At 48.2% G+C, this 21,698-nt stretch overlaps 5 protein-coding genes across 7 annotated transcripts; 3 read left to right on the forward strand and 2 right to left on the reverse strand.

Moving 5' to 3' along the window:
* Positions 1–60: 60 nt before the first annotated feature.
* Positions 61–1,219, forward strand: LOC112874281 (photosystem II D1 precursor processing protein PSB27-H2, chloroplastic). Of its 2 annotated transcripts, XM_025937513.1 has the most exons (4): positions 61–160; positions 266–392; positions 485–863; positions 1,004–1,219. In XM_025937513.1, the coding sequence occupies exons 1-4, from the start codon at positions 100–102 to the stop codon at positions 1,139–1,141; spliced, it is 705 nt and encodes a 234-aa protein (XP_025793298.1). In that variant the 5' UTR covers positions 61–99; the 3' UTR covers positions 1,142–1,219. The 2 variants fall into 2 exon arrangements, with proteins under 2 accessions (XP_025793298.1, XP_025793299.1); XM_025937514.1 differs by having other exon boundaries at positions 81–392; positions 490–863.
* Positions 1,220–1,357: 138 nt separating this feature from the next.
* LOC112874279 lies at positions 1,358–10,623 on the reverse strand. 2 transcript variants are annotated; one of them, XM_025937511.1, is made up of 11 exons: positions 10,448–10,623; positions 10,135–10,254; positions 6,671–9,799; positions 6,261–6,393; positions 6,024–6,112; positions 5,061–5,299; positions 3,733–3,819; positions 2,941–3,040; positions 2,348–2,561; positions 2,090–2,264; positions 1,358–1,933 (listed from the first exon to the last, which is right to left on the reverse strand). In XM_025937511.1, coding segments are annotated over exons 2-11 (4,182 nt in total). In that variant the 5' UTR covers positions 10,150–10,254; positions 10,448–10,623; the 3' UTR covers positions 1,358–1,932. The 2 variants fall into 2 exon arrangements, with proteins under 2 accessions (XP_025793296.1, XP_025793297.1); XM_025937512.1 differs by lacking the exon at positions 10,135–10,254.
* A 3,637-nt stretch (positions 10,624–14,260) lies between these two features.
* On the forward strand, positions 14,261–14,945 carry LOC112877019 (late embryogenesis abundant protein 3-like). The gene is made up of 2 exons (XM_025941218.1): positions 14,261–14,677; positions 14,772–14,945. Exons 1-2 carry the CDS (start codon positions 14,261–14,263, stop codon positions 14,943–14,945), a joined length of 591 nt encoding a protein of 196 aa, XP_025797003.1.
* A 786-nt stretch (positions 14,946–15,731) lies between these two features.
* On the forward strand, positions 15,732–16,614 carry LOC112877027 (late embryogenesis abundant protein D-34-like). Its single transcript, XM_025941227.1, has 2 exons — positions 15,732–16,361; positions 16,453–16,614. The coding sequence occupies exons 1-2, from the start codon at positions 15,732–15,734 to the stop codon at positions 16,612–16,614; spliced, it is 792 nt and encodes a 263-aa protein (XP_025797012.1).
* A 2,955-nt stretch (positions 16,615–19,569) lies between these two features.
* On the reverse strand, positions 19,570–21,600 carry LOC112874124. The gene is made up of 2 exons (XM_025937300.1): positions 21,019–21,600; positions 19,570–20,916 (listed from the first exon to the last, which is right to left on the reverse strand). The coding sequence occupies exon 2, from the start codon at positions 20,777–20,779 to the stop codon at positions 19,919–19,921; it is 861 nt and encodes a 286-aa protein (XP_025793085.1). The 5' UTR covers positions 20,780–20,916; positions 21,019–21,600; the 3' UTR covers positions 19,570–19,918.
* Positions 21,601–21,698: the final 98 nt, after the last annotated feature.

Raw genomic sequence — 21,698 nt, forward strand, 5'->3', positions numbered from 1 at the left:
TGTTATGGGGTTCAAGCCGAGAGCCCATCGGCCAACCAAGCCTTTCCGGTGTCGCAAGCCTTTTTATTTATTTATTATGAATGGTATGAAGAAGCCTTGATGAGTGCTGGAGATAAGGTTCTGGATCGTCAGAAGAGGCTCGAGGTGAACCAAGAACAAGGTACACCGATCGAAGCTACGCTCTCTACCCGCGAGTCGCGTTAATCAGCTCATGCCATCAATCCATCTCCACTAAGCGCGGCATCTGTTGCTGCTGCACTGCCAGTGGTCGTAGCTAGGATCAGCAATGCTTTCCCCTCCGCCGCCTCCGATGCCCACGCTGAGCAAGTGCTGCCGCTCGTCGCCGGCGCCGAAGCTGCAGCGAGCTGCGGAGACCGGGAAGAAGCCTACCTGTACGTGCCTGCCTTGCCGTCATCGCTCTCCCCCTACTCCTCGGTCGGGTGCTCTCGCATTTGATTGATTCCCGCGTGCCGTCGCGCAACAGAGCAGGCACCGGAGCAGCGAGGCTGCCGATCACAAGGAGAGCCCACGCCGCCTCCCTCCTCCTCGGCCTCGCGGGAATGGCGGTGGCGGCGCCGGCGCCGGCGCCGGTCAGGGCGGACGATGAGAGCAACGGCGGCGAGGAGGGCGTCCTCAGCGCCATCAAATCCATCTTCGACCCGAACGAGAAGACCAAGGCCGGGAAGGTGCTCCCCAAGGCGTACCTCAAGGCCGCCAGGGACGTGGTGCGCACGCTCCGGGAGTCGCTGGAGGAGGACGACGGCGGCGACATGGCCAAGTTCCGGCGGAACGCCGACGCCGCCAAGGAGTCCATCCGGGAGTTCCTGGGCGGGTGGAGAGGCCAGCAGACCGTCGCCGCCGAGGTACCTCGCGTTCATGTCCCGTCCATCCTTGCGTCTGTTGGCATTTCAGTTCAACTCTGCTGCCTCAGTTCAATGCGTGACAATCTGTAGTGATCCTCGTCCTCCATTTTCACCCTGCTTGTTGATCTGCACTTCTGCAGGAGTCGTACGTTGCGTTGGAGAAGGCGATCAGATCACTGGCGGAGTTCTACTCCAAAGCAGGGCCCTCCGCTCCGCTCCCACAGGATGTCAAGAACAAGATCCTCGATGACCTCAGTACAGCGGACGCCTACCTGTAGATTTTGCTTTCCACAACATTGTTCGTGCACATCTCAACGATGAGGAAGAAATGATTCTGCTCCACTATTTCTTTTTTACCTGCAAAGCTCCCTTTCACCCAAACAATAAACACATTCATGCACGATGCCCAGACATTTTTGCGGGGCATTGTGGCATGGTGTATGCACGCAAGCCACGTTCTTCCACACTTCCACGGGAACACAACAGGAATTTTGCAACCAATTTGGCATGATGGATCAGGCGGAAAATTTCTAGCTTGCGCATACATTAGTTTATCTTACAGACATGAGAATTATGTTACAGAAATGAGAGATGATTGCAGGAATGCGCCAGCAAAAAGCTTAAAACTATCAACTAAATAAAAACCGATTTAACATTTACGACTATTTGGTGGCTCCATTGGCCCTCGGAGTTAACGACCAGAAAGGAAAAAGGAACAGAACTATCATCCACATTCTACATGCTGAGTTTTCAGCTGCACATGAAGTTAGATGGTTGGAGTTAACGCTTTTCAGTACTGCACAGGCTGACTCTGAAGTCCAGGCCGACGAGTCAATCGAATCATCAATCTCTGGGCAAAACAACTGGGCTACCACTGCAAGGGATCTTCAAAAAAATCGCAAACCTCTTTCTGCCAACGGATGGGTGTCATGCTAACTGCTGAGCCAAAACTCAAAAGGTACAAAAAATATGGACGTTCATGGCTTCGTCCATGTAAGCTTGGGACCCTCTCTTGGGAAGCAAGCACACCGTTTGATTGGTCCAAGAAGTTGCAACCAGAGCTTACCCATCTGCAACAGAGATTAAAAATCATGAGACCTATACAAAGGTGGAGGGATTCAGTGAATATAAATTTATGGATATTTCCTAGGCAACAGACAAAGATATACTCTTATCTTAAACTATATCAATATGTCAACAAACATGTAAGCTTTGCTTGCGATTACCAAGGATGGGAAGATTGTTGTGAAACATCACCATTGCAAGTACCATCACCATTTGTGTCCATATGCTCTGTGACCCCAGAACCTAGGGGATCAGGACTTGCAATGGAGCAAAGAGAAGCTTCAATGGCCACATCAGATGGCTTCCCGCTCTTGTTTCCAGACAAAATGGCACCAGCTGTATAAATGGCTACTCACCATTAAATAAAAGGAAGACAAAAGAACTGGGATATCAATAAGGAATAAGTCATCTGTTCTGACCTCCTAGGGGGCATGGGTCTTCATCAGGTAAAGCCTTCTTCAGCAATGGCTTTTGGAGAAGACCTGTACCAGGAAAAACTAGCATGCTAATAGACTTCACTTCTTGTTTCTCAGAATCGTCAAGTGGACTAAAACCAAATTTAGATGTCCAGGTGTCCACAAGTTCTGATATCGCAGGAATGATCAACTTCTCAACATTGAGGGATCTGAGGATCTGAAATGGAAAAACGAAAGAAAATAACAATAACATCAGAAAAGTTCAATTAAGCAGGATATCAAGTTAAATCTATAGCCTATTATGGCCATCATCTATATAAGGTGCTTAGACAGGTTAAATATGCTATTGATAGCTGCCCACTCTTTTGAAAATAAAAGTATTAGTCCCCAATGGGTTCAACAGTGCAAGATGCACACTTGTACAGCAGTACGAGGATTGCACATGTTCGAACTTTGAAAAGGCACACATTAAGGGAACTATCCCTGAAAAATTAAGGGGCTCAGTGCACTTCAAATAAGCACTACATCCTACATTAGCAATAGCATCATGAAGAATGCAAACAAGGGTCTGGATTCTGGGCTCATAATCAAGATACCATTTCAATTCCATCTAGAAGCCGGCGGCACATTCCTTGACGCCTGTACATATTCCGGGTACCAATGAACGGCATCTCAGCTAACTTGGTTCCATGTATTCTGTTTCAGAATAAAAGATGGTAGCAATAAATCGTATCAAAGTAGCCAAAGCATGTCTGTTTATGTTTACTCATCCTATAATTCATGTAATAATAAGACAAAACAGCAATGCAAAGAAAAATAGAAGGTAAATAACATGTCCTGACAGATGTTAATTAGCAAGCTATAGAAAGTTCACACAAAGGTGTTATGAATTATGTAAGCTATAGATTCATCTAACAGACATTTTATGCACCTCCCTAAATGAAGCACTGCAGATGACTTTTGAGCACCATAAAGCAACTATATATATAACAAAACAATGGGCATTTCATTAAGGATATATTTTCCTTCAAATTTTGGAACATAAAATGGTTATACCAATCATGTAGTGTATTTAGTGTACATTGGTACTAAACCAAAAGGCATTTCGTTTAAAAATCAGAAATAAATTGATTCAAATAACAATGGTTCCTACTATGTTTGCTTTTAGGAGTATCTTTGTGCCTGGTATACTGAGACAAACTTTAGTCAGTTTAAGGGTTTTCTAGAGCACATTGTATGATTCTTATGATCTGCTGCAACACACTGGCATTCAGCTTCGATATATATCTGGCATATGCATCTCTCTGGATACAGCAATCAATTCCATATATATGCCTAGATAATCATAAGATATAGCAAGCAAAAGAAAACAAGAGGAGACAACTCACCTGACAGATGCTGCGGCTATCATTTCATCTCCACGTTCCAAAATAAAGATATAGAATCCATGGAAATCCAGTCGCACAAAATTTGATCTGCACGCACGAAATGACAAAAATAGAGAACAATCAAACATCAATAAGAAAAGTTGGCACAATAGTTTCTTATCGCATACAGAAAACAAGCTGTAACAAATGTACATAAAAACTAGGCCAATTTATAAAGAAACCAAAAAAATATTCCAACTTCCAAGAAATAATGCAGGCCACTAAATCAACATAACAGGAACTAGCCCCCCACTCAAACCACATTTATGCCCATGTAAGCATTAGTGATTAGTCCACCCGTCAATCACTTTTGAGAAATTACAATAAATCAGGGTTCCTGATGCCACTAATGACATGCTATATTGATCCTGTTTGTTACTTTATGTATGGATAGGGGAAGTTTTAATGCTTACATCCACTGCTTGCTATCGCCTATGTATGGTGTATGTTTGGCATATATCCCATGTCAGTATAGTAATAGTGGTTCCATGAAACTTTGTTTACGAGCTAATAGCATGCGTAAGGCCACATACCAGCACCAAGTGGTATGCACCCATAGCAAGCTAAACTTTCACATATTACCATATTAAGGGACTTCGTCCAATTAGGTCTGAGTCGAGCTGACACCCAGCCACACCTATTGCTGAGGCCATAAGAGAAGACAATGCAATGGATGGACTAGATGAGGAAACAATGCATTCAAAAGTTCTATGTAGGTCAACAGTGGTTAAAAGCACCAAAGGTGTTGTGTGCACTATATGCTAGTAAATATGGTTTACTACGATATGTACCTCTGAATATTTGTGCAAGGAAACTGGCTTAAATTATGGTCCCATGCTACTTCCTAACCATTTCATGATGACATGATCGAAGTCGTTCCAGGTGAAATTAATGAACATAATGAAGATGGTTTTATCATTAGATAAACTCAAATACCTAAATGTCTAAAATTGAAGGGACCAAATTTTTATTATCTCCAGAATATTATGACAACGGTTAAATTCATGCCGAGGAATCCCATTTAATGCACTCAAGGTCAATTTATGCCTTACGCAAAGATGGTAAGTTAACAATGATCACTGACTTCAGTAATAATGCCAAACCAGCTCATCACAATGGCCCCACCAACCAAAACACAAGCACCGAAATACCAAATACATAAAGGGAGGGAGGGCAGGAGAGAGTTGTGGAAAGGATTAAAAGGCCAAAGTAGTAACAACGATTTGCACGCTTTATAAATGATACTTCAAATTGCATGGACTATTGCGAGCTGGTAGAAAGAAGCATACCCACAGCTATACACAACATTGCGTATCAAGTTGATGCCAGTTCTCTGGTCAACAATCGGAAGAAAGCACTCATCCATTAACGAAAGCGCAACAGCAATCTTGGAGTTACACTCAACCCTTTCATCCAAAGCAATGACTGTTTCTGGTACATCTTCATGGATGCGCTGAACAACTCGGCATGAAAATTCTTGTTCAAGATCCTTTTTGACTCCTAGAAGATTCTGCAATTCCTCAAACAGCTGCATCACATAAATAATGATTTTAGATTCTATAAATATATCATGAGAACTCAATGGACAGGGTGGTGCTTGGGAGGAGGGTACACATCAATTAAACAAAAAACAAATTAAACGAGAAGATAGAGGGCATCTAAACAGGAAGTCTTAATGGTAAAAATAATGCAGATAATAGAGCACTTTTTGAAAGACTAAAAACCAAGTACGTGTTCATTTCCTCGGTGGTTTGGCATTTGACATTTCTTTAGACTAAATATCGATAGTCTAGTTTCAGAAAGTAAAAGATCAGCATGAAATTCAATAGTAGAGAAAAGCTTTTACTAGTTGAATTAAAAAGTACAAGATTCCCAAGCCACTAGATAAGAGTTTATATCACATTTGTACAGTGCCATACGATATGTAGCCGCATATGATTATGGAATTCAGGAAAATGAAGAAAAAACAGTTACTTGAATTTCCATACATTTTTTATGATAGTGATAATGTGATATCATATGAAGTAAAGATAGTCAGACATAGAAGGAAAGAGCATAATCAAAGGGAAACCCGACAGAACAAGCCCTGATAGATGACAGATTGTGCAAATATTTAATGGCTGAGTGCAAACTAGAAATAGAAGATGCAAATACCATCACAAGAACCATGCTCATAGAAAACTACAAGATAGTATATCAAGAAAAGAAAGAGGCCGTGGTGGGAAAAAGAACAGGAGTCAGAGAAGTAATACCAGTCTGCAACTTTGTTGGCAGAATAAATTGCATGATTGATCTGAATCGCTGGTTATGGAATCAATCTCAGGAGAGCAGGCTTGGTGATCTGCAGACATCATCATTATGGAGTACTCAAAAATAATATTAACCATAAAAAATACAGTAGAAAATAGTAATAAGAATCTGGTGTAAGAATTGTCAAATACTTTAAAGTTGAAAGAACTGTGAAGAAATAATAAAAAGAGATCACATACACTGTTCTTCGCACTGGGAACAACTACGCAATGAAGAATCAGCATCAGTAATGTCTTCAGCATCATCACTAGAATGTTCATGACAAAATTTACATGAGCAGTTTGCACAACACCAATCATCTGCGGGAAGTGCCTGAAAAATTGGAAGTTCATATCAATTAGAGAACATATCACTGAAAATATTTATCAATTCTATCAGTACAGAAAACTAAAGTACAATTATTTGTATTTCAAGTTTTCGATCATGTCCTAATGCAGGAACAGCCAATTTTTAAAAAAATGGGCACATGAAATAAAATGCTGTAAAATTTGCTGATTCAATCAAAAGAAATGTAACGGTTAGTAAAAAACAATTAAGCAAATGGCCTCTCACGATACTCATGTGAAAAATGAAAAGCAATAATATATACCTCCAGTCCTAGACAACTCATGTGGAACGTCGAGGGGCATCCATCACAGCAGATCAAATTGCCTCCATCACCGCAAATACCACATGTGTCATCATTGGGGTCATCACCCTCGATGCTAATAGGAAAGAAATCCTGCCTTTCAGAATCAGATTGCTTATTCCATGCATTAGTAAGACAGTGCAAAAGGTCGATGTCCAGCCCATCTACAACTATGTTTCTGTATGGCTTCTTCACTTCACCACCAGCATGAGCCACAAATTCAAGCACTGAAAGGACCTTACCACAGCAGCTGCAGTTAATCCCATCCCTAGTGACTATACCCTCCAGTAAAACTTCCAAGTGGCTTTCATCCATACATTTCAGCTTAGTGTTGACTGATATAACATCCAGGTCAATCAGCCAGGAGAAAATCGTACGTTTCCATTCATACGGAACAAAACCATCAGCGCTGCTGTCAGACTCCTTATTTGATCCACGAGCAAGTAGAGCACAGCCACCACGCTTTTTTCTTTCATTTCCTCTCGAATTTGTAATCTTATTCTTCTTTTCCTTTGATGTACCCTTTTTAAACGCTTTCTTTCTCAGCCTTTGAATCTCTACTTTGGTTGTTCGTCTGTTTACAACAACCCTTTTTAATTTGCTAAGGATGTCCTCTGTTAAAGTACAACCTGAAGAACTAGAGGCCTGCCTTTTGCCAGGGCTACCAACAGATTTTTTTGATAAACTCTGGACTTTAGAGCTGTCCTTTTGCTCAGATTCCATGGTTTCACGAAACGCATAATATGCTTTTGTGACTGACCAGTAAGATCCTTTGCCATTAGGAGGTATATACACAGAATCCATGTAATTTCTACCATTTCTGGGTCTCAAATCAATCGTCCAACCAGCATCTACAAGTATGGCCTTTATCTGATCACTTATTTTTTGCTTTTCTTCACGAAGAGTTCCTGTATTTGTCTGCCCACTTGGGCTTACAGTTTTCATAATCGGAGCCCTGTCTGACTTTCCCTTACCTTCAGCCACCTTCACTTTCCCCTTTCCTGCTGGCAGAGACAAGGGGCTAGATTCAGAACTGTTCAGAATAGATCTACCCAAACGGCCTGCTTTGGAAGGAGCAGAAGTATTCTTCAACTTAGATCCAGCTGTGCGATCAGATTTTTTCCTTTTTTGCCAATTCTTTTTCACGACAAAGTCTTCTTCTGAGTCACTAGAGTCCTCTTGTTCTGGCACGACAGGAGGAGGAGCATCACGGCTACGTCCTCTACGAGTTCTCCTGTAGGAAGTATCACAGCCGACCTCGTCATCATCAGATTGCTCCTGTGTCAGCTTGATAGCATTTTGATTAGTGTGGTCAGAAGATCTGCTTGACAAATTTGTTTGATTGCGACGCTGCCGTTCCCTCAGAACACGTTTATTTCCTGAATCACAGTTCTTCCCACCAAGCTTCTCTCCAGAAGACTTATTTAGTTGCTCTATATCTGGATCAGAAGATGTATTTCTTGTCTTTTTCATGGATGGCATGGCAATTGGTGACCTTCCAGCAATTTTGTCAAGCCCTGATTCCAATATCCTCTTCTTGCTAGCAACAATCTTCGCACCAACAGACATCACTGGTTTCTGCACAGGAGTCTTATTTTCAGATTTAACTCCATCAGAATCCGTATGCTCCGTATCATTTTTCTCAGTGATGGCTGAGCCAGAGATATTCTGATCCATCGCAGAAACAGCAGCTTCAGTTGTTTTCTTAACAATGCTGATGCTTCTCACAAGTGGTTGTGACTTCGAATTTACCTTCGTTTCATTTTCTGAATCCTTATTCTCTGTGGCATTTGCATGATTATCATTCTCAACCTTTCCTTTCACTGTTTGCTTCTTCGCATTGGTATTACGTTCTACCAGCGCAGCATGGTGAGGTTTCAGGGATACTGTACTGCTCACTTTCCTTGTATAGTGAGCAACAATATCTCCTTTCCTCCCTTTGCTTCCTAATGTAGCCTCATTTGCAGTAGCTTTGCATGAGCTCCCAGAAACTTCTCTCTGTCTAACTGTAGCTGACCTTGTAACTCGTTTCTCAAATCGCAACTCCTCTTTGCATTTCACCTGCTTTGACTCACATGCTTTTCTAGATTTCGACTTTCTCCTTGTAAAGACAATGTCATGTGGTGAAACATCATTGGTTTCATTCGCAAGGCTGCCCTTCTCATCCTGCTTAGAGCACTCGGTTAGATCAGTGTGGTTGTCTACTGTGCATCTTCCACTTTCAGTCAAAGATATCTCAGTTTCTGTACATACATCGTCAATGTGAGAATGCTTCTCGACTTCCTGATCTCCGCTGCGGAGTACCACTCCCTCAGTACAAACCACTGTATCCTCATGCTCAACACATTCTGATCCGCTGGTGGGGCTGATTCTTCCTAAATCTGTGCTCTTGTTGTCATCATTTGCAGCTGCTGAATCTATGACCTCACCCTGGAAAGGCCCATGGCTCACCTTGTTAGCTTGGGACTCATCAACACTCAAACTGCTTGTTCCAGCTCTAGACTCATTCTGCTCTTCACCAGTTCCAGCGGAGATCTTCTCATCTGACTTGACTCTCTTATCATCTAATTGTGCAATGCTACCTCTAGTGCCTAAGCCATCCCCTTGAGGAAATTCTGTCGCAGCAACACCAGACATTTCCATATTATTCTCAGGACGCCTAGCCGACTCTTCCGAGATATTGCCCACATTCCCATTAACCAATATGTTGCCTTCCTCACCATTGCAAGTATGTGTTGTCAGCACCCCGCTTTTGCAAGCCTCCACAACAGCCTCACGGTGTTTCTTGTTCAAACTGTCCGTTTTGCTAACCTCCACAGCCAGTCCACTGGCTGTCTCAGCTTCAGCACGCAGCCTCATGGCATCGGACCTCAACACCCTTTTTGTCACAGCCCCATTCTCATCAGCAGAACTCCTCGTCCAATCCTTCCTTTTCCTCCCAGTCAAAGCAGGCCCTCCGCCAAGATCATCATCACCAGAAGACTTGTTTGCCTCCAAGGAGGCAGGAACCTTCTTCAAATCTTTTGCCGTACCATCTTCCATTCCTGCCATTGGAGTTCCCTTAGAGCCGTTGTGGCCCATTCCAAGCCCCTGCAGAAGATCAAAAACCACATGAGATGATCAGACCGTGCTATCCCTCTCATCTACTGTTCACAAAATAGTAAACCAACTAAACAGCGCGATCTAGCCTAAACCCTAGTCTAAACCTACTCCGCCACCCCGACCTGATTAGGAAATTCCGGGCAATGCAAAACAAAATGGACCACAAGTGGCTACTTTAATTCGTTTCCCACAAAAAAAACCCTAGTCTGAAGCCAAGACCACGCACCAGCAACCCTACCGAGAGAAAGGAAGCTAGCTAGCAAAACATCCCCCAGATAAAAACGCATAATTCCTGGTGAAATTTCGGAGGGGAAGCAACTCACAGTGGCGTGGGGCATGGGAGTTCGGTTGAACCCCCAAAATTCCTGGGGAATTCGGCACCACGGAGCCCGGTGGCGTCAACTGCCGCCGCCTGCCGATCTCCAGCGGCGACGAGCAACCACCTAATCAAACCACCCAAACAGAGGAATGGGTCAGTACGGCACCAGCCGGCGCAAAAATCCGCGTCAAACCGAACGGGAGTAGAGGGAGATTTGGATTCCTCCCAGAACAAAGAGGGGGAAAAAATCACTCCTCGAAACAGAGAATCCATCCATCCACCCCCTCCCCAGCAGAAGGCCGGGACGAGCCACTCACCTGCGGGAGCAGGAGCGACCGGCCCGCCTCCGCCCTCCCGGCGGGCGGATCTCCGTGCAGGCGCCGCGGCGGGGGCGCGGAAGAGGAGGCGCGGCGGGCGGAGGATCCAGCGGCGAGCAGTGGGAAACTGGGAGGGAGAGAAGGGACCGGCGGCCTGGTGCTGTGCTCGCTCGCGTTTTCCCCTGAGGGGGGGGGGTGTGTTTATTTGTTTGTTTTTGGGATCATCCTGCGTTGATAGTGTGCGCGTCGGGTGGGCACCGGTAACTGACCCGCGGGGCCGGCGCGGCGCGGCGCGGCCGAGACGCGGGGCGGGCTGCGTGCCTGCGAGGCTGCGAGGGGTGGAGACGTTGGGTGGGGTTTGATCTGGGCTCGTGCCGGGGGTGCGAGAGGTCAGAGTCACGATGGGTTTTTGAATGTTTGGGGTGTGGGCTGGCATTTTCCCTCCAGTTTCTAGCTCTGCTGGCTGTCAGACTAGAGTGGCTTGGCGCTGGCTGGCCGGCTGCTGTGCAAGCAGTGGCGGCGGCTTGGCGAGTTGGCGAGGCTTGGAGGAAAAGATACGCGAGGATTCAGAACATGCTCGATTTGATGTCCGGGATTCCCTCTGCTGTGCGAGTGGGACCTTTTGAGCCTTCAGAAGCTATGCTGCCGATGGAAGTCGACGGCGCGGGAGTGTACCCTTCGTTGCTCCCATGTGCGGATTTGATTGAATTTAGATGGTTTGAATCATGTGGCGTTTGATAGGTTAGAAATTTCATCAGACTATGGATTTTCTAATTGGTGTTTAGTGACTTATAGATTGTATGAGATACGATTTTAGCCTGCTAGTGTTTAGCGACGTTGAGATTGCATGTCTGCATGGGATGGAGTTTTCGGAGTTTACCTACTTATAATATGGTTGTGCATGGATGAGTAAATGATGTTATACGTTAGATGCTCATTGAGAAGCTAAAAAATAACTACTTGCACGGTAGGCATGTAGGCATGCATGAATAGGTAACGGACCGTCACTTACTCATTTCAAATAGCTCAACGATTAACGGCTCACTCAAGTGTTTATGATTTTATATAGCGAGATATGCATGATTGAATAAATCTATAGGGAACATATTATGATTTTATAAATTTGTGTTATATCTTATCTTGTGGGAAAAATTGATTCAGCTAAGTTAATAATTGTTTTCATTTGGGTCTGTCTACCGCACACTCGGGTATATTTGAACCCCCTGACACCCGAGTGCCAGCAGGTGGAGAAACACCTGAAAACATAACCAGAAAAGATTCGGGTGTTTCTGGGTCTTTGGACACCCAAAATTAACACCATCTGATTGGAATATGATGGCTTGATCTGAACTAAGCAAATCTGAAAAACTGGCATGCTTTGATTGTCAGATTGTTAAAAGGCATTAATTCATACAAGAGTTATTTTTCCAAAGAACGCGTGGGGGAAACCAGGGAAACCAACACATGAGACTACATAAATGTTACAGACCACATCATAGGTAGCAGCATAGTGCATAAGTAGGATCACTATTGTACATTAGACATCAATAGAGTTTGCAATCCACATATATTTATTCCACAGTCAAGAGATGACAACAAAACGCCAAACCTCCTCAAAACTCTTGAATGTTCATTTCACTTCTGACACAGCTTAGAAATATACTGCTAGTAGGCATACAATAATTAGTGACATGCATGAAAAAACAATCATGTTATAGCAAAAAAGGTACAAATCATATTATGACAAAAGGTACAATAGTTAAAATAGAAGATAACTCAGTAGGCATGCAGGAAAAAATAGAAAAAACTCATGATCAGGAATATAACTAAGCAGAACAATTTAGCAAAAAAAGTTGATATTTAATTACTACGTGCAGAGTAATTTAACTAACAATTTAGCATATGCTTTAATTGAATTTAGGCTTACTATACCTAAACCTAAGAATAAAAACTACATAGAAAAGCTAGAGAAATAAATACAATTTGTTGATACATCAACTCCATTTATTAAAGTGAGACTGAAGACTAATTAATTAATTATGACACTTCGCATATCTATTACCGACAGTTGTATAACCTGGAAAATACAGTATGCAACACACTGTCAAATCCACTTATGCAAACTGTACTTTGAGTGTCATACGGCCAACTCAAGATCAGACTGATTAGACAAGCACAGAAGTGGAGCAGTTCATACAGTTTGGTTCATCTTGTAAATAAGTTGAAAAGGAAAGTAGGAGCGAGATCTAAGAGTAATCACCAACAAACACTAAAATAGACAAGTTCGAACGGAGAACAAGGCAAAGCTAGCATCGATTCACGCCTCAAATGAAACGCACATCCAAGTAAAAAAATAATCAAATAAACAGAGAGGGATGGGAGAAGCAAACAATCAAAGCAAACTCTTGTAGTGCCACTCGTCTGTATCCTTGTGTCACTCGCAGCTGGACGAAATGGGGAAGTAGCATACAAATCACACAAAAACGAGGGTGGAGGAGGATTCGATAGGCATAAACATCACCATATGAACTACTGCCCATGCCAGAGGGAAAATCGACGACAAAAAACTACATCTACTGCGATCAAACAACGAGGAAAAAGGATGTTGAAGAGAATCGACAAAGAAACAGATGGATTGAGATGGGGAGGAATCGACAAACCCTAGAATCGTCGTCGTCTTCTAACCTCAGACCGTCTGCTCGGCACTGGCTGGTGGAGATGAGCAAAATGAAAAGACCACAACGAGGCTTCCATGTCGGGCCAGTTTGTCAACAAAAACACACAGAGAGAGAAACCGCTGGCAGAGCAGCACCAAATCGGACGACGCAAAAATGAACGAGCCACGTGATCAGACGGACAAAATATCGAGTGCCGAGGAGGTCAGAAACACCCGGGTGTACTTTAGCTTTTCCCTTTTATTTAGATGTCTTTATTAGATGAATTGATAATATGTTCCTATTGGGTTTAAAAAGTTACGATTAATTAATCTGCGCGTATACTTGGAACAACACTCATCGTGTACAATAACTTAGGGCCTGTTCGTTTCCCACCCTCTAAACTTTAGACCCATCACATCAAAGAGAATCTTACTATTTAGAAGTATTAAATAAAATCTGTTTATAAAATTTTTTGCACAGCTGTGTGCTAATTCGCGAGACAAATTTAATGAGCATAATTAATCCATAATTTGCCACAGTGATGCTACAGTAATTATTCGCTAATCATGGACTAATATACCTCATTAGATTCGTCTCGCGAATTAGCACTAGAGTTCTGCAATTAGTTTTATAATTAGACTTTATTTAATATTTCTAAATGACAAGATTTTTTTTGATGTGACCCCTCTAAACTTTAGGTACCCGGAAACGAACACACCCTTAGATTTGTACAAAAGGTGCATTGCTCTTAAAAAGATGTGTTTAGGTGAGCAAAGAAGAGCTTCCAAATCTGCTATTTTGCATATGGAGTCCCTCTTACCATTGTCAGCAACCGATACGCTTGAGGAGCATATGTCTAGTCACTGTTAGAGGACGAGTAATGAATACGAGTATTATCTGATCTGATTTGAATTGCTATCATCGCTCATATCCACCGGTCGAAAGAGGTAACAGCGAGGGACTAACACAAATCCGCAAAAGGAAAACCATCCGGATTTGCAAGAAGGTGACGACGTTGAACTCCACGTGCCATTCCTTCGTTCACGTCACCGCTGAACTGCTGCGTCCTATAAAAACGGTGGCGCCGCCCGCCGCCGCCGCCGCCACAGTGGCGAAAGTGCGAAACCATCGGATCGGAGGCCACAGCGAGTAAGCGATGGAAGCCCGACCCAGCAGGATAGAATGCCCAGAGCCCTCCGAGCAGCCTGAGCCGACGAACCCCGGCCGGGTGTTCGACACCGAGCGCGTCGCCCCGAGGGACGCCACGGAGTCGATCACGGAGCAGCTCGGGCGAGGCGGCAGCCGCGACGACGGCGCCGTCGACGAGACGTACGACACCAGGGTCAAGATCGGGGAGGCGCTGGAGGGGTCGGCCAGGGCCATCGGGGACAAGCCCGTGGAGCGGTCCCACGCCGCGGCGATATGTGCAGCCGAGGCGTGCGCCGTCGGCGGCGGCGGCGCCGGGCGCGGCGCCATCCCCGGCGGGGTCGCCGAGCGGGCGCGGGCCGCGGTGGCGGCCAACGCACGCGCCGCCCGCGGCGAGGACAAGGTCACCATGGCCGATGTCCTGACGGTAACCACGCCCTGCACGTCAACTCGATCTGATCGAACTCGTCCATCGGTTAATTTTGATGTCGCGGCAACGACGTGGTCTCTTTTTTTTTCAGTGGGATTCTACGACGAAGCTGCCGACGGGCAAGGCGGTGACGAGCGAGGTCGCCGCGGCGGCGGCGGAGGCAGAGGCGGCGAACGACCCCCGAGGGAAGACGGATCCACGCGGGGTGAGCGCCGCGCTCGACATGGCGGCGAAGCACAACTCTGAGCACGAGCGCGCGGCTTGAATGGGGAGGTGGCCACGCATGGGCACGGCCATTCCGATCGGCGGCCGGGCAGCTTGATCATAGATCTTCCGACGAATTTCATGGTGAAAGCTTCACCACAGACCGTCCATGGACTAGACAATTAGCACTGAATTCACCGTGGAAAATCCGTGCTCTTGCACTGCTGCCATGGAACTTGTAATTGTTGCCCCGAAATGCTAAAACCGCCGTGGCTTTTATATTATGAACTCCGATTCTTATACCACATCTGGCCTGATGCAAACGCAATGCGCTGCAATGGATATCGCGCGTACACCGAGAGGCAAACGTGAAACCAAGCCGAAAGGCCGAGACGCCGGCCAAGCGCGCACCAGTGCACTACTGCGGCACGGCGATAGGAGCTAGCGGCGCTGCGGCGGAGCGCCACAACACGAGACGCGAGGGCATGGGCGCTTGTCCGCGCGCCGCTCGCCCACCTGCTTCTAGCTAGCGCGGGCGTTCTTCAAGGCTCCGCATGGATGGCACCTGCCGGTTTGCCGACCCCACCGCGCCAAGCAAAGGCAAGCACGGCCATGCCGTGGACGCGCCCCCCGGAGGCCGCTCCACGTAGCCGCGGCACCCTGCCTGTCCCCGCCACGCGCCTCCCAACCAGCCGCCGCTCGCGGCCTACGAGTAATCGTGTATAGATAGAGCGCGCCAACACGTTGACACGCACGCCGAGGGGTGACGAGCTCACATCCCAGCGAGACGCGCTAGCCACTAGGTAGCACTAAGCCAGGCAGCCATACGTACGTGGGAAAGATCGGCATGAGCCAGGGGCAGCCGAGGCGGCCGCAGGCGCAGGGCGAGGCCCTGCCGGACCAGCCCATCAGGTACGGCGACGTGTTCGACGTCTCGGGCGAGCTGGCCGGCCGGCCCGTGGCGCCCATGGACGCCGCGCTGCTGCAGTCGGCGGAGCAGGCCGTGCTGGGCCAGACGAAGAAGGGCGGGCCCGCCGCCGTCCTGCAGTCGGCCGCCGCGCTCAACGCGCGGGCCGGCCACGTCGGGAAGGGCCAGGTCACGGGGCCCACCGCCGACGCCGGCGCCACCGTCACCGAGGCCGAGCTCGCCGGCCGCCGCGTCGTCTCCGAGTCCGTCGGCGGGCAGGTGGTGGCGAGGTTCGTGACCCCGGCGGCGGTCGTGCTGGCGGACCCGCCGGACGCGCTGGACCAGGACGCCGTGACCATCGGCCGCGCGCTGGAGGCCGTGGCCGCGACGGCCGGGGACAAGCCGGTGGACCAGAGCGACGCGGCGGCCGTACAGGCCGCTGAGATGTGCGCCACGGGGGCCAGCGTCACCGCCCCCGGGGGCGTCTCCGCGGCGGCGCAGGCGGCGGCCGACCACAACGCCCGCGCCGCGCGCGACGAGGACAAGTTCAAGCTCCGCGACGTGCTCTCGGTGCGCTCTACTCTACTCAGACCTTGTCTTTTGATTCACACAGCTGCAGTGAGTGGTGACCGCGCTGACCTTGGATCGCGTTACCGCGCAGGACGCGAGGGAGAAGCTGCCGGCGGACAAGGGGGCGACGGCAGTGGACGCCGAGAGGGTCGTGTCCGCTGAGATACGGAACAAGCCGGACATGGCGACCACGCCGAGCGGCGTCGCGGAGGCGGTGACTGCCGCGGCGAGGCTCAACCAGGAGCGCCCGTAGCGAACGCCGCCGCGTCCACCGCGAACGAAAACGAATGCAGCGCCCGTGGATTAGGAATGAAGCCACCTACGTATGCAGGAGTAGTAGTACCCTTGTTCTGTCTTGTACTGTAAAAAGGTGTGTAAATCACTGTATCAGAAATGTAGCGGATATATGAGTTTCGTGAATTTTATCTGTTTCAGTGCGATCTGCGAGCTACTCGTAGAGAAGAAGTGAATCCGACTTGAGCAAGGGCTCACTGTAAGCATAGAACGAAACTACTACATGATGCATGATGCATCGTCTTAAAAGAAGAAATAATATGATGCAGTGTTTTCAATCAGGATGATGCAGGCGGCAGACCTGGTTCTCTCGATTGCTTTTATGGCGGATTCTATGAACAATTTTTTTTCAGTGTGAAATGAACCCGCTGTTCATTGCCCGGCAATGGGCACAGCATCCCAATGGGCAACTGAGAGAAGTGTACCCGACTTGAGCGCAGACTGTCAATTCAAGGCTTGAAGCATAGTAGAACGAAAGACCAAAAAAAAAATAGCAATTGATTGGCACATGCAGCTGGCCTCTCCTCGCCGCCGGTGCAACGACAACATGAAAATGACGGTGCTTGCTTGAGAGGCCAGAGGAGCATCTTCCTCTGGAGACCCAGGCGAAGCAACGAACCAAGACCTTCCTTCCCTCGATGAAATCAGGGGAAGGCTCGAGGTGTCGAGCAGGTTCATTCTCCTCATCCGTGAGCGGCACGGCCATCATCCGCGTGACCCGCAGCCCGTCCCCAGCGCGCTCCACCACCCGCATCAGCGTCCCGGGGGGCAACGCAGCGGTCCGTGGCGCGCCCTCCTCGCCGGCGGCAACACGGCAGACTGGAGCTCCACGTTGGGGATGGCGAGGCCGGGGCGGCAGTCGGTGATGAAGGGGATGGATCGGAGGCGGAGCTGGCGACCGAGAGGGTGTAGGTGAAGGTCGGGGTGGAGGAAGAATACGTGATGGCGGCGGTGGCGTCTTTGATGTCCCCGAAGTAGAGCCGCTCGCGAACGAGGTGCGGCATGGCGGCGGCAGCGGAAGAGACCGGTGAGAACCAGTGGAATCCGGCGAGTGGAGGAAGACCTCTATTTTTAGAAAAGATCCTTCTTTTTTACAAATAACCCCCTAATTCGGATCGCTATTAGTAATTGCGATCCGATTATTTACATTATACCCCCTACATTTTTCAAATAGACCTCTAATTTGGATCGCAATCCAAATATTTTCATAAAGACCCTTACAGTTTTCAAATAACCCCCTAATCTGGGTCCCGGTTCTTATCTAGCCGGGCGGCGGCCTTCCTCGGCGTCGGCGGCGATGGCAAGGCCCAGGCAGCAGTCGGTGATGAGGGATACGGAGGAGAAGACGCCGAAGAGGATGCCTCGGGTGAAACGCGAGGCGTCGGACGGTTGGAGCCTGCGTCGGCAGCGAGGACGGCCATTGCAACGTCGATTAATCTGCGCTGAAGAAGACGACTCGGGCGAAACGCGAGGCGTCGGAGCCTGCGTCGTCGACGAGGACGGCCATTGCAACGTCGATTAATCCGCGCTGAAGAGGAGGACTCGATCGACACGCAGGGCGTCCGAGCCTGCGTCGTCGGCGAGGACGGCCACGGCGTCGTCGATTAATATGCGCGAGGTACAGCTGCTGATGCGCGATGCGGCATGGCTGGGATTCCATCTTGCAACTATCAATCACTGAAGAACTCGAAGATTGCACTGCATTGCATTACAGATCTTAATCTCATGACTGAGTAGCGGTTCGTTATACTATACTGCAGTCTGCAATGGAGTTTCATGACTAGTTTGATTCATATTCCTGCCTCCGTTTCCGTTTTCTCTTCCTTCATAATCGCCAATCTTTCAGGTTGTTGAACTGTCACAGAAAGCAAGGACAAAGAATTAGTAACAGTTGTGCATGATTTTCTGCACTGTTCATCAGCAACTTAGTGAATCAATGGGATTCTCTACAAGAATTCAACATATCTTGACAAATCCAAGCGACATACGAATATGAATCAGAATCGGGAAACCAAATGTAAGGTGATGGGTTGATCGGCGTTGACATGGTCTCTTGCATTTAGCTTCATCCCCTGGTGAGATCATTACTAGTTTCTTTGGCTTGAGTTTGTTATAAAGAATCATAGTGATTATAAACAACTGCGTGCTGAGAGCGAAGTGGTTCTGAGCGGATTTCAGAAGGCATAGCATCAGGATACCATGACATTAGCAAACCACATGCATAAATAAAGCCAGACTTCAATGTACCCAAACGACTCAGAATTCATTACTCCTACTCTTAAAACTCGAAGTACATTGAGATATCAGCACAAATCCAGGTACTTCGAAGAGGATATCATGACATGGTGATGCCCATACACAATGGTTTTCAGGTTTTCACATCCAGAATGCCACCGGATTGCTGAGCAGAGGTACAGTCGACCCTCTTGGCACCCTGTAGTATCGAACTCGGCAGCTGCTGCCTGTTGTCAGGTCTCCACTCTTGTCACATTTCAAAGTGAAACTAGAGCCTGTTTAGATCAGGCCATAAAGGTAAATTTTTTTTGCAAAAATAGCGTTTTTGTCTTTACGCATCTAAACGGATCGGCGTATTTTTTTTTTGGCATTTGGACCCTGTAAACGCAAAAAAAATTTCGACGGAATCTTGCCAATTTAAAGTACTAAATGAAGTCTATTTACAAAACTTTTTGCACAGATGGGTTGTAAATCGCGAGACGAATCTAATGATGCTAATTAATCCATGATTAAGCAATAATTAGCGGATGGTTACTGTAGCATCACTGTTGCAAACATGGATTAAGTAGGCTCATTAGATTCGTCTCGCAATTTACAGCCCATCCATGCAAAAAGTTTTGTAAATAGACTTCATTTAGTACTTCAAATTGGCAAGATTTCTTCGAAAATTTTGCGTTTATAGTTTTTTTGCGTTTAAGGGGTGGGAGCTGTAAACGTAAAAATCTGTAAACTTTTACACCCCTTATTTTGCGTTTACACCTTTTTACGTTTACAGGTCATCTAAACAGCCCCCTAGTCAAACGAACCAGGTAGCGACGGTGCCGGGAGGTCACGTCTTGCTCGTCCTGTTTGCGGTCAGGGCCATCTTGCTTCTTGAGGTCGCAGTCCTTCCCCTCGTCAGATGCAGAGCCGCCGTCCTCCTCCATATCACCGACATCCAGTAGGTCATCATCGCAGTAGCAGTAGTATTCCTCAAGATGGCAGCCATTCCTCTCATCGGCGAGTCGTCTTCGTCATCCAGGTTGCAGTCACACCTCTCGTCGGCACGATCGCGGATCGCCGTCGATCGAGACGCACTGCACGAGGCAAAACTTGCTTCTGCCTCCCATGTACACGAGGGTGGCACCAACGTGCCTCTCGGTGGGGTCATTGCTGAACAGCTTCTCCTTGCTTAGCATCCGGGCTGGGCACTGCCCCATACAAACGCACGGCGAGCCCATGCAAAGGGCTTGGTTATCCTTGCCGTCGGCGTCGAGGTTGGCGGGCACCACATCGCAGGAGCAGAGGTGGCCGATGCTGTCCAGCTCCCCGGAAAGCCCAACCCAGGCGTCCAGCTCGCTGTCAAAGTGCGCGCAGCCGGTGAACGGCAGCGCCCACTTGCCGTGGCGGTGCCAGACGCCGCCATGCTCCTCCGTCTCGAACGAGAATGTCGCGGCAGAGGCGCCCTTCTTGATGCTGACGAAGATGGTCTGCCCGTCGGCGTGCATGGCATAGGAGGTGACGTCTGACATGCCTGCGCTCGAACGGCGGTCGGGGATCTCAAACCACGACCACTCCCTGGCCTCCTCGCCGTAGGCCGGCGTGCCAGGCGGCGGCGGCAGCGGGTCGAGCCAATCGAAGGTGCCGTCAGCGAGAGCAAAGAGCCTGCCGCCGGCGGGGATGTAGATGGGGTCGGGCCCGGACGTCTCCGGCCGAGGGGCAAAGAGGCAGCTCCGCGTGCGGACGTCGAAGACGTTGACGTGGTGCTCGAGCACAGAAGGAAGCGCCGTCCCGGCGGCTATGGGCTGCACAGCCAAGCGGCGGCGAAATACATGGGCAGCCCGCGATGTATCTCGAAGCGGAAGATGGCCGACGGCAGGCGCTGGCCGCCGGTGCAGACCATCTCCCATCCGCCTGAGACGCGGGCAGCCATCTGCCAACCTGGGGGTTCGCCGGAGCCGAAGTCATCGGGCGACAGATTTACCTTGCGGATACTGTAACCCCTCGGCCAGTCGTCGAAGAGAAGATAGAGGTGCCGTTCCTTAATCTTGTAAAAAAAGGAAATCAAATAAATCCCCAATCCAATTCGTCGACTCTAACCAAAATCTGAACTTTGGGGGAGGGGTGAAATGAAAATGAAAAATCTTACCTTAGGATCGAATGCAGATTCGTTCAACCTTCTTCGTTTCCGGCGAGCTCCCCTTCTTCTCCGGTGAGAGCCAACTCCGACGAACCCGGTTCTGGTTAGAGGGTTGCTTTGGGGTTGGAAGGTTTTATGGCTTGCGGCTAGAGAGGACATGGCCTGGGAGGCTGGGACTGGGAGCGGTCGCCGGGGCGGCGTCTTGGCGGCGGGGGCGGCCGGGCGCCGCCGGGGCGGGATGGCGGAGGAGGCGGGGGAGCGCGAGTGCCCGACGAAGCCGTTTCTTTCTTTCGTTTGAAATGACGAAGCCGTTTCAGCGCGCTGCTAGGTAGGTAGGGTTAAGAGGAGATCCATATCCAACGGTTAAAAAAACCTACAGATTTTTCCAATAGAAATCCGTCACAAAAAAAAATCTGAATCGGAAGGCCGAAAAGAGATCGAAATAACAGGTCCGTCCGCAGAAAGGAGAGGGGCCCGCTGCAAGTAGATTGGATGGTCCTGCTTCGTGAGTGTCAACGGATAAGGTTTTGACCCAATCACCAAACTCTTGCAAAAGATTCAAACAACGGTATTGGGAACTGTGAAGCAAAGTATCTGAAATGATATGTAAACTACGGGTAAAAGAATTGAACTCAAGAAGAGAGCAGAGGAATTTAGCATAACGCAAGTGCAGGACACTGTGAAAGATC

Source organism: Panicum hallii, chromosome 9, assembly GCF_002211085.1.
Source record: "Panicum hallii strain FIL2 chromosome 9, PHallii_v3.1, whole genome shotgun sequence".
In the NCBI taxonomy this organism is placed as follows: Eukaryota; Viridiplantae; Streptophyta; class Magnoliopsida; order Poales; family Poaceae; genus Panicum; species Panicum hallii.